This window comes from Scyliorhinus torazame, chromosome 1 (assembly GCF_047496885.1).
Source record: "Scyliorhinus torazame isolate Kashiwa2021f chromosome 1, sScyTor2.1, whole genome shotgun sequence".
NCBI lineage: Eukaryota > Metazoa > Chordata > Chondrichthyes > Carcharhiniformes > Scyliorhinidae > Scyliorhinus > Scyliorhinus torazame.
Genome location: NC_092707.1, coordinates 303554035 through 303566911, shown reverse-complemented (window position 1 = coordinate 303566911; position 12877 = coordinate 303554035). Strand labels below are relative to the sequence as shown.

General features: G+C 46.9%; 1 protein-coding gene across 9 annotated transcripts in view; it reads right to left on the bottom strand.

The window, feature by feature from the left end:
• The window catches only part of usp34 (ubiquitin specific peptidase 34), a 446082-nt gene that overhangs the window by 182610 nt on the left and 250595 nt on the right, over nt 1-12877 (bottom strand). For all 9 annotated transcript variants that reach the window (XM_072507777.1, XM_072507780.1, XM_072507781.1 and 6 more), the window contains exons 39-41: nt 4768-4823; nt 4558-4678; nt 1741-1924 (exon numbers count right to left, since the gene is read on the bottom strand). In XM_072507777.1, coding sequence (XP_072363878.1) covers nt 1741-1924; nt 4558-4678; nt 4768-4823 — 361 coding nt within the window. The remainder of the gene's footprint in view (nt 1-1740; nt 1925-4557; nt 4679-4767; nt 4824-12877) is intronic.

The following is a 12877-nucleotide window of genomic DNA, read 5'->3' as shown; positions in this document are numbered from 1 at the left end:
ATGTAATATTTTGCAATTTTGTTGCGTTATTCTTTAAAATGTAAAACCTTAATAAATATAATATGGAAAACACGTCAAAGAACCGTAAGCATAGAAAATGGCGACTTTCTTCCAAATAAGTAGGATCAAGTTCTCTTATCAAATGGTAATGTGACTTGTTTTAAAATACTAAATTGACAGCATACTTATGAATCATTTACAATAGCAGAGATATTTACGATATCAAAAAGATGACTTTGGATGGGGGAAACTGTTTGGTCGGTATTAACGACACCTAAAAAGATCCTACGATTCCTTCTTCTCCCATCCACCTTTTGATTGTTGCATCTACTTGATTTTCAATGATCACAGGATTTTCATCCCTACTACCCTATTTGGAAGTTCATTTCATCTGATAATCATAATGTGAAGAAAAACTTCCTGTTACCAGTCCTAAATTTTTTAAAAATTTAATTTGTTTTTAATAAATTTAGAGCACCCAATTCATTTTTTTTCCAATTAAGGGGCAATTTAACATGCCCAATCCACTTACCCTGCACATCTTTGGGTTGTGGAAGCGAAACCCACGCAAACACGGGGAGGATGTGCAAACTCCAGTGACCCAGAGCCGGGATCGAACCTGGGACCACGGTGCCGTGAGACAGCAGTGCTAACCACTGTGCCACCGTGCTGCCCATCAGTCCTAAATTTACCTTTTACAAGTTAAACCCATATGACTTCATGTACTCTCATCATTTAAAGTAGTATTCCAGATTTAGCATGTTCAAATCAAAGTCTCTCCAGCCTTTCCTCATATTTCAGATGCCTGACATGGAGGATGAGCTCTTTTCAAGAACTCCAGCAACTGAATATCCCACTTGTTTCCTGGCAACCACAAATGAATACAATACTTAGGATGTGTACTGACCAGAACACTGTGCTATTTGACCTTGACTTTCACTTATTTGCATTCCACTATTTTAGTTATACAGTTCAACATCCAAACAGCTTTATTGATTGATACACTTTATTGATTGGGCCTGTTGAACATTAACTCTAATCAGGGTCCTTGGTCTCCTTCTGCTTTATCCGCAATTACTTCAATCTCATTCATGGTATGTGTGTTTTATCCATTTTTGCTTCCTATAAGCAGCATTTCACACTTCTCTACAATTATTTTCAAATGCAATTGATTGGCGTGGTCATTTTATCCAACTCGGTTTATTATCCTATTCAGCTACCTGTCAGTTTTGGATCAACTCTAAAATTTGACAAACACGTCGTGGGAGTTTTTGAATCTAAGTTTTGATTTAAGTTAGAAATGGTAGTAGTCTCAGGAATCCTGGGACACCCAATTTAGCACTTTCATCCATCCTGATACACTTTCCAACTCATCAAAAATACTTGTTTTCTACACTCCAACTCAACTATTCCCAAATTCTACCTTTAACCTCACAGTTTTGACATTAACTATTGGTCTATATGCAGAACCGCTTCCAATGCTGTTTGGAAATTTAGGTAACATTTAACCACAATCGACTAGGATTTCACATCTTCATAGGTCAGGAAGCATGGTTAGGCAGGATCTTTCCAATGGTTGGTCATTTAAACTACCTTCTATTTAGACTTGAGCACGCTGATCTATGTTCAGCGCAATTCCTTTTAAGATATTACATTTAGTCTTTATACAAAAGTCGTTTCCTCATTCCTTTGAATTTAGCCCATTTTTCCCCCCCGTTAACAGTTAGAAATTTTCCTTACACTGCATGTGCTGTGCCATCACCCAGTTGTGCAGCAACCTGTAGTTTTCTGCTGAGCCCTTCACCATTTCCACTAACAAATCGTAGGCTGCTGCTCTCGAGGAATGGGACTTGCACTTTGGTTGTTGTCTGTCCTTCAGGCTTGGTAGCAAAAACAGGAGATTGAACACATCTCTTAGGAATTCCTACAATAAAAGCAGATGAAATATTGCATTGGACAGTCTGTATTTCGCAAGCACTAAAATCCACTGAGCTGACTAAACCCCCTTGAATAAACATGTTTTGTACTGTTATTAAAATTAATTATGCGTATGATTTTATCAGTAAATTGGTAGTGTCTAGATGGTATAGGTCTCTTTCGTATGATTCCTGCTTTGTACTTGATTCAACTTGAGGCACTTCATTTGGCTCAACAGCAAAACTGTACATCAGTGATAGTAAGCTGCATATGCTGGGCATTCCAATTTTACATTTACATCACTTTTTTTTGTAATTTATTTCATGAATTAATAGATTTACATCCTTATTACTTATGACATTTAAATAACTGGAAAAATTAAAAGAGCAACATGCAAAAATTAATCTCAATGAGCTGATCTGCAATTTTTTTAACTGTTTGGATTTTGTGATCCACCACTTTTGATGGGCAACTGTTGGCTTCAGTATATTTTTATATCAAATATTATTGCAGATGTCAGTTTGTGAAAGTAACTCAACTTGAAATTATGGGAATTCAAAAGATTCCTTGTTTCGTTGAAAACGTCTGATTTTTACAATGGGTATTCTGCAAGTCCCTCTTCCTCAATTAAACACAAACATTGATCTTTGTAAAGACTGAGAAATTCAGCCACAATATTGAAGAGAATTTCAATTCTTAAGCAATTTCTCCAAAGTGAGCACCTCACTTGCTTCAAATGTAAAAATATTTTCTTCTTTTTAATGATTATTAGCAGAGTAGCAGTTTCATCCATTTACAATACTAATAGAATATTTCTCAAATTATAAAAATATTCATTGGCATTTTCTAAAAGTACAACCTTTTATGGAAAATGGGTAGAGATTTATTAAAATAAAATAGCAGTAATCAATCACCTCTTCCAGCTTCAAACACATACCTGTACACACACACATTCGGCTTTTCACAGTAACTTCATTTGAAGCCTACCTGTGACAATAAGCAATTTTCATTCTGTCTATTTTATCTCACTATGTGAGTTCAGGAACATAGGTACAGGAGAGGAGTCAGATCTATAAATGTACTCCAGCATACAACTAGGTTATAGCTGACCTATACCACATGTGCACTTGTCCAGTATCCCTCAGATACTCATACTCTCAAGTAGCATCCACAGCCTTTTGGGGAAGCGAGCTCTAGATTTCCACGACCCTAGGAAAACGTTATCTTCAGAATGTCTCTTCTTAGGCCATTTGTTCTTGATTTCGCTACCACTGGATTGACCTTATCAAATCCTTTTATTAGTTTAAAGGCTGCGTTTGCTGCCATTGCTATGTATGCACAGTTTTAGTGTTTTACTTTGGGTGGGGTTTAGGAGCACAGAGCAGAGTTATGACTTGGAAACTGGGAAGCATGGATCCCTTTGATGGTTTTAATTCCTGCCGGTGTGAAGCTTCTTGTATAAAATTAGTAAAAGAAAATAGTAACTTGGACATTTAATGTATTAACTGCTATGGGAATGTTAAGCAATAATAATGTAACTGCATGTGACTCTAACACAGTGCATTGCTGTAGATTTTTAGAATGATGTTTCATAAAGCAGCTCAGAAAATTGTGAAAAAGATTGACCCCGATGGCTGTAAAGCAGACTTGTGAACCCCCTTCCCTGTGAACTCCCCATCGCTGACCTGACCTTGATCTTCCCACCAAGTCAAAATATAAGCATCACTGCTCCTCGGCCGCAAACATTCCTGGGGCCTTCCCATCCAACACAGCCCAGACCCCTGGGTGGGTTGGAGCCGGCGGGGCGGGGCGGGAGGGGGTCCTCGGGCATGAGGACGGGGTTTTGTGACCATGTGGGGGATTACATTTTCTGAAATTGATGTCGGGTCTAGATCCCTTACATTGTCCCAGCAGCCCAACATGTGTGATGTTGCTGGATTTCTGCATGTGCATGGACCAGGGTGCATGCACAGTCGAGTGCCAGCACCCATATTTCCTTGGCAGTGGACACAGTGTAGACAAAACACCTCACAAAGTTCACCACTTTGTCTTTTGGGTTTATAAATAGCAGCATAAAATATAAAAGCAAAGACCTCAAACTGGAACTTTATAAATTACTGGTTAGGCCTCAGATATAGTATTCTGGACACATTTCAGGAAGGACGAGAAGTGGGTACAGAGACAGCTTATGCAGATGTTATAGGGGATGGAGGACTTTGGTTACAATAAGCAGTTGGAAACGTTAGGACTGCGTTACTTGGAACAAAGAAGATGAAGAGTGACCCAATCAAGATTTTCATGATGATGCACTGTACAATGAATGATTGTGGATGCAAAATTATTAGAAATAGAACATAATGGGAAATGAGGAGGAATATTTAAAATACAGAGTTGTTGGGATTTGGAAACATCTTGGTGATAAAGGTGAAACTGATTCCATGAATAATTTACAGAGAATTGTGCAAGATTTAAACATGAAGAACTTGGACGAAGATGGGCAGAAGGCAGGAATAGGAACCAAGCAAAACTGTTCTATCAAATAGCCTGGACAGGAATGATAGGCTGCAGACTCCTGCTGTGCTGTACATTTTAATGATTTTTATAATAATCATTTGTAAAAAAAAAAAACAAGTTGGCTACCTGACCCTCTCGGGAGAACTTAAATGGAGGCTTGTGCTTTATGACCACAGTGCAGAGTCTCAGAAGTCCTGTAAGTCCATCATCTTCAATATTACTGTCCTGTTGATCAAGAATTTCCCTGCTACAAAAGGGGAAGGAAAATGAATATGCAACAATGTAATAACATAACACAATCCTGAGAAAAACTTCAAAGTCTAAATGTTGACCAACCTGCGAATGCAGTCAGCGAGATGTCTTGCCAAGGCATCCAGATCTAGCAGTGTCGTCTGCAGAAAGAATTCTACACTTAGACATGCACAACACACATTTCTAGTGCCTCTAATGTAGCAAAGTGTCCAAAGGCACTTAACAGGAGCATTACCAAAAATAATTGGACATCACATCACAACAGTAGAGATGACCAAGGAAGCAGGTTTCAAGGAGTATGAAAAAGATTTGTGTGTGGGAAAAGTTCAGAGAAGGAATCCAGTGCAGTCTCAGATTAAAAGCACGCCCGCTGACAGTGGAGCAATTAATATTGGAGATATGCAAAATGCCAAAATTGGAGATGCTACAAAAGAGCGGTCAATAATTTTTGTATCACTCGATAATTGAAAGACTACTCCAATTTAACAATGGTGTAAATATTATCAACATTTTCCAAACTGGGCCTGCGGCAGGTGATGAGTACACAAACATGAGGGAGAAATCAACCAGACATCATCCTAGCCAATCTACCTGTTGCAGATGCATCTGTCCATCACAGTATAGGCAGGAGTGATTCCCACAGAATCCCATCTTCACAGTGAGGACAGTTGTGTATGTAGCATTATCGTCAGGTTATGAGACACATTCAGAACAGATCTTGCAACTCAAAATTCATGAGGCGCAGCAGCAGCACTTATTTTACTACAAGCTGGAACCTCATGGCACAATATATCTCTCATTCTAACATTGCCATCAAGCAAAGCTCATTGAGGAGTGTCACGTATATCTAAAATTAGGTGCCTGCAGGAGCGTTTTCAGGGACTGAGTATTGAGCTGGCTTTTACGTGGGGATCCTCCCTCTTCGTTAAGGCTCAGCTAAACACAGAGACCAGCAAGCGGATACATCAACTCCGGATAAGAGAGCTTTATTTTCCAAGCTTGGTCAACGTATGAGGGAGAGTGATTTGGATAAATGTCCAAACCACTCTACTTTACATTGTTTGAGGTACAACAGTTATACAAAAATCAGTCGCCCACCTCAATTGGACTCGATCCAATCCTTGTAACTGACAATTTTACCTTGACCAATGAATTTTACTTTAGGCAGCATGGTGGCTGCATAATCAGCTCATGATTTAACCCCACCCTGTTCTCTGGCCATCTGTTGTTTTCCAGGATTCTTGTATCCGCTACCTCTTGTTCTCTCTTACTCCCGTTTTCCCTTATCTCAGTGGTTCCTGCCTGTATCACTGTTTGTCTGGGCGCAAGATGCTGAATCTGGATCCTCCTTGTACCATGGTTTGTCTGAGCACATGATGTTGGGGCTACTGATAAGAACTGTTTATTGAGTTGGCTATATTATTGCTGACCACATTATTTCTGCATGATTCTGTTTGTTTTAAGAACATGGGCAAGTTAGCTAGCTTAAATCCCATTATGCATTACGGCCACTGCTGTTAGCAAGAGTTTAAATGCTTGTGACTGCTATGTTCTAAGAATACATGTTTAATGGTTAATAATGATTACTGGGTATACTTTCTATGATTAGTCTCAATCCTCAATAAATGTTGAACTATTCTAATGTTATCCTAGCTATCCGATTTTAAGAGGTCACATCTCAGGACACCCCCCTTCAGTGCCAATTTGGTGCAGCTACAACTCAAAGAGTACATACATGCTAAACAGAAGCAGCAAATACAGAGCTATATGATCCCACAACGAACAGACAGGCAAAATCTTTTGCAATTCGGCCACGTCCAGTTGTGAATGGTAGTGGTCAAATCAATAACCTACCAACCAGAGGTGGTGGTGGCTCCATGAACATTTCCATTCTCAATGATGGGACAGCCCAGCACGCCAGTGTAAAAGACAAAGCTGAAGTGTTTGCAAGCATCTTCAGCAAGAAGTGTCAAGTGAATGATCCATTGTGGCCTCCTCCTCAAGTCCTCAACTTCATAACTTCAGCCAGTCTTTAGCCAATTCGATTCATTCCACCCGATATCAAGAAACTGCTCGATACACCTGATACAGTCATGGCCGTGTGCCCTGACATCACCCATCTGTAGCGCTGAAGACCCTGAGCTAAACTGTTAAGTACACATCACTGACTCCGGACTTCATGAAGTCTCATGGCATTAGGTCAAACATGGGTAAGGTAACCTCGTACTGAATATCACATACTGCATCCCACCCCCTCAGTTGATGAATCAATACTCCTGTATGTTGAACATCACTTGGAGGAAGCACTTGAGGGTGGCACAGGCACAGAATGTATTCTGGGTGGAAGACTTCAATATCCATCTCCAGGAGTGGCTCGGTAGCACCACTACAGACCAAGTTGGCCGAGTCCTAAAGGACATCGCTGTTGGACTGGGTTTGTGGCAGGTGGCAAGGGAACAAACAAAAGGGAAAAAACATACTTGGACTCATGCTCACCAAACTGTCTGCTGCAGATGTATCTGTTCATGCCAGTATTGGTAGGAGTGACCACTACACATTCCTTGTGTGGACCAAGTCCCGTCTTTGCATTGAAGATACACTCCATCGTGCTGTGTGGCACTACCTCCGTGCTAAATGATGTCGACTGTGAACAGATCTAGCAACTCAAAACTGGGCTTCCATGAGATACTGTGGGCCATCAGTAGCAGAAATATACTCAACCACTATCTGTAATTTCATGGCCCGACATATCCCCCACTCTACCATTACCACCAAACTAGGAGATCAACCCTGGTTCAATGTAGAGTGCATGAGAGCATGCCAGGGCCACCACCAGATATAGTGCCAGCTAAGGTTATTCAGAAAGGCCTGTCTGCTCAACCTTGCCCCTCGCCTGAGGTATGGTGATCCTCGGGGTGAATCACCAACATTCAGCTCCCCCCCCCCTCAAAGGGGAAAGCAGCCTATGGTCATCTGGGACTATGACGACTACTTTAACCTAAAAATTAGGTATCATCCTGGTGAAGGTACAACACAGGACTACTTACGTGCCAATCAGCATAAACAGCAAGTAATAGAGTTAAACAGTTCCACAACCTACCAGTCAGATCTAAGCTCTGCAGTCCTGCCACATCCAGTTGTGAACGGTGGAGAACAATCAAACAACTAACTGGATGAGGAGGCTCTGTAAATATCCCCATCCTCAATGATGGGGGAGCTCAGGACATCAGTGCAAAAGATGAAGCTGAAACATTTGCAACTGTCAGGGACATAGTGATGACATGAAAATATCAGAGAAATCAAACAAATTGCAATATTTTCTCCTGGTTATAGATTTTAAAAATTGTGGGAAAATGTAAATTGCTTAAGGCAGGGACAGATTGGGAACTCGTGCCATTGATATGCTGATGCACATCACAATGATGCAAAGAGATCCTTACTTAAGGCACGTGAATAACAACGAAAGGAAGAGTCCAGGTTTGAAGAGAAGGTTGTAAACTAAGAGTATTTTGCAGTTATACTTTAACAGCTAGAATTCAGAAATAAAGGTAATTAAACCTGACTTTTGAAGAGGTTAAGCCAGATAAGAGATGGTCAAAGGGGAAATATATATATAAGATGATTTAACCTATACAGGGAAATTGTTCGTTAGACCTCAGTCAACAGCAGGATTGGATTGATTTGTTTTGTCACGTGTACGGAGATACAGTGAAAAGTACTGTTCTGTTTACAGTCCAGACAGATCATTCCATACATGAAAAAAAATCTCTATTATTTGTGGTGGTCATTGCCTGACATATTTGTGGTGCAAATGTTACTTGGCTCTTATCAGCCCAATTCTGAATGTCATTGATGACGCAGAGGAAAATGGTTGGGTCTACAGCAATGTCTCGAGGAACTCCTGCAACAAATTCCCGATGATTGGTCTCCAATAACCACAACCATCTTTCTTTGCGCTAGGTATGACGCCAGCCAACGCAGAACTTCCCCCTCCCCACCCTTTACTTCTATTGACGTTAGGGCTCTTTCATGCTATTCTTAGACAATGCTACCTCAATGTCTAAAAGCTGTCCTCTCACTTCACCTCTAGAATTCAGCTCTTTAGTCTATGTTTGGACCAAGGCTTTAACGAGGTCTGGAGATGAGTGACCCTTGCTGAACCCAAACTGAGCATCGGTAATCTGAACAAGTGCCATTTGATAGCAGTGTCGTTGATGCCTTCTGTTATTTTGCTGTAGATCAAGAGTAGACTGAAGGGGCAATAATTGACCAGATTGCATCTTTCTTTTTGTGGACAGGATGTATTGGGCAGTGTTCCGCATTATCAGATGAATGTCAGTGTACTTTTTATTCATTTATGGGATGTGGGCATTGCTGGCTAAGCCAGCATTTATTACCCATCCTTTCAAAGGTGGTGGTGAGCTGCCTCCTCGAACCACTGCAGTCCATGTGGCTTAGCTATATCCACAGTGCTGTTAGGAGGACATTCCAGGCTTCTGACACCGCAACAGTGAAGGAACTGCGATATATTTCCAAGTCTGGACTTGGAAGGGAATGGCCATGTGTCTCCTGCCCTTATCCTTCTGGATCAGTGTTTTTCAGTACTATTGTTGGAATATTGTCAGGGCCCTTAGCCTTTGTATGTATTCAGTGCCTTCAGCTGTTTCTTGATATCATGAATTGGCTGAAGGCTGGCATCTATGATGCTGGGGACCTCTGGAGGAGACTGAGATGGATCATCCACTCATCACTTGACTGAAGATTGGTGTGTTACGAACATGGCTGAAAGTAAATGCCAAGTTATTCCAAATCCCAGAAGTGAAACGTGAAACAACTGCCCTTAACTGTACTTTTGCAATTTGGTATAATGTGGGGAAAGGTTTGAAATCCAGACAATGATGTGGCAGAAATTTTGTGGTGATTTTGAATAAAATAAATGTTTATTAAGCAATAAAATAAACAACAGTAAAATAACTCTCAGTACACTGAAATAAGGCAATGGCTATACAAAGTATTACTAATTTTACACTATTTCAAAGCTTCTTTCCTTCTCTACCTTCAGAGTTAACTCACCTCAAACATTCCACAACACCTTATAGATTTAAGAAACTATGAAGATCCAGTAAATCACCACACCAAGCAGTTACATATCTTTGGAGTTGCTTCTGAGGTAGACCAAACAGCAGGCTTCTCAAAACCTGTTTTCTTCATAGACATCCTCTATTTTTCCAATTGATCTTACAACCTGGTATATTTCGCTCCTAGTCCTAACCAGTCTGTAGTCATCTCAATCATAGCTACCATCTCCCACCCCCACAAGGACAAGTTGAATTCGCGCCTGCAATTTATTCCATTTGTTCCTTATAATGTGTTTACATTAAAAACTTACTTGGGTCATATATGCAAGATGTCCTTCAATTCTAATATTTCATTTTCACATTTCTTAATACACCCTCCTTTAATTACTTTACATCTTTTAGTTTTCCTTTTACCTGTAGTGTCTCCGGCACAATTTCTGACTGTAACTTTATTTTCTTCCCTTTTGTTTGCTTTTAACAGTTATTTATATTACCTTTCCCATCAGAGTACCCCTGCCCCGATTTTCCAGATAAAAGTCCTCGGGCTGAATTTTCCTGGCCCCGAATCGCAGACGTGGGATTCAAGAAAATGGTGGGCAACCTGGGATATGGATTGGATTCCTGCACCAAGGAGGCAGGCAGCCGATTGGTATATGTAACTCCGCAGTTGGGGAATGGTTAATAGGCTCACTAGCACTTATGCCAATGGCAGAGCAACCTACAGTCATTTACAAAGGCCGCCAGCTTACTTGAAGCAGCCTCCCTGCAACAGTCCAGGGTGAAATCAGAGCAAAAGGTTCCATGTCCCAAAGGAGTCGGTTAGAGTCCCAAGGGCATGGAAAGGCAGGCCCCCTTGCAAACAGCCGATTATGCAATCTATGATGACGTCATGCAATCGTTCTTTAGAGTGCCCATGTTGATTACAAGGCAGCTTATGAGGAAACACTAAAATTGCTGAATACACATTTCCTTCCCCATTAAGTCGAGGGGAACCCCGACGCCGAGTCGAGGGGGGCCCCGACGCCGAGTCGAGGGGGGCCCCGACGCCGAGTCGAGGGGGGCCCCGACGCCGAGTCGAGGGGGGCCCCGACGCCGAGTCGAGGGGGGCCCCGACGCCGAGTCGAGGGGGGCCCCGACGCCGAGTCGAGGGGGGCCCCGACGCCGAGTCGAGGGGGGCCCCGACGCCGAGTCGAGGGGGGCCCCGACGCCGAGTCGAGGGGGGCCCCGACGCCGAGTCGAGGGGGGCCCCGACGCCGAGTCGAGGGGGGCCCCGACGCCGAGTCGAGGGGGGCCCCGACGCCGAGTCGAGGGGGGCCCCGACGCCGAGTCGAGGGGGGCCCCGACGCCGAGTCGAGGGGGGCCCCGACGCCGAGTCGAGGGGGGCCCCGACGCCGAGTCGAGGGGGGCCCCGACGCCGAGTCGAGGGGGGCCCCGACGCCGAGTCGAGGGGGGCCCCGACGCCGAGTCGAGGGGGGCCCCGACGCCGAGTCGAGGGGGGCCCCGACGCCGAGTCGAGGGGGGCCCCGACGCCGAGTCGAGGGGGGCCCCGACGCCGAGTCGAGGGGGGCCCCGACGCCGAGTCGAGGGGGGCCCCGACGCCGAGTCGAGGGGGGCCCCGACGCCGAGTCGAGGGGGGCCCCGACGCCGAGTCGAGGGGGGCCCCGACGCCGAGTCGAGGGGGGCCCCGACGCCGAGTCGAGGGGGGCCCCGACGCCGAGTCGAGGGGGGCCCCGACGCCGAGTCGAGGGGGGCCCCGACGCCGAGTCGAGGGGGGCCCCGACGCCGAGTCGAGGGGGGCCCCGACGCCGAGTCGAGGGGGGCCCCGACGCCGAGTCGAGGGGGGCCCCGACGCCGAGTCGAGGGGGGCCCCGACGCCGAGTCGAGGGGGGCCCCGACGCCGAGTCGAGGGGGGCCCCGACGCCGAGTCGAGGGGGGCCCCGACGCCGAGTCGAGGGGGGCCCCGACGCCGAGTCGAGGGGGGCCCCGACGCCGAGTCGAGGGGGGCCCCGACGCCGAGTCGAGGGGGGCCCCGACGCCGAGTCGAGGGGGGCCCCGACGCCGAGTCGAGGGGGGCCCCGACGCCGAGTCGAGGGGGGCCCCGACGCCGAGTCGAGGGGGGCCCCGACGCCGAGTCGAGGGGGGCCCCGACGCCGAGTCGAGGGGGGCCCCGACGCCGAGTCGAGGGGGGCCCCGACGCCGAGTCGAGGGGGGCCCCGACGCCGAGTCGAGGGGGGCCCCGACGCCGAGTCGAGGGGGGCCCCGACGCCGAGTCGAGGGGGGCCCCGACGCCGAGTCGAGGGGGGCCCCCGACGCCGAGTCGAGGGGGGCCCCCGACGCCGAGTCGAGGGGGGCCCCCGACGCCGAGTCGAGGGGGCCCCCGACGCCGAGTCCAAAGGGCCCCGACGCCGAGTCCAAAGGGCCCCGACGCCGAGTCCAAAGGGCCCCGACGCCGAGTCCAAAGGGCCCCGACGCCGAGTCCAAAGGGCCCCGACGCCGAGTCCAAAGGGCCCCGACGCCGAGTCCAAAGGGCCCCGACGCCGAGTCCAAAGGGCCCCGACGCCGAGTCCAAAGGGCCCCGACGCCGAGTCCAAAGGGCCCCGACGCCGAGTCCAAAGGGCCCCGACGCCGAGTCCAAAGGGCCCCGACGCCGAGTCCAAAGGGCCCCGACGCCGAGTCCAAAGGGCCCCGACACCGAGTCCAAAGGGCCCCGACACCGAGTCCAAAGGGCCCCGACACCGAGTCCAAAGGGCCCCGACACCGAGTCCAAAGGGCCCCGACACCGAGTCCAAAGGGCCCCGACACCGAGTCCAAAGGGCCCCGACACCGAGTCCAAAGGGCCCCGACACCGAGTCCAAAGGGCCCCGACACCGAGTCCAAAGGGCCCCGACACCGAGTCCAAAGGGCCCCGACACCGAGTCCAAAGGGCCCCGACACCGAGTCCAAAGGGCCCCGACACCGAGTCCAAAGGGCCCCGACACCGAGTCCAAAGGGCCCCGACACCGAGTCCAAAGGGCCCCGACACCGAGTCCAAAGGGCCCCGACACCGAGTCCAAAGGGCCCCGACACCGAGTCCAAAGGGCCCCGACACCGAGTCCAAAGGGCCCCGACACCGAGTC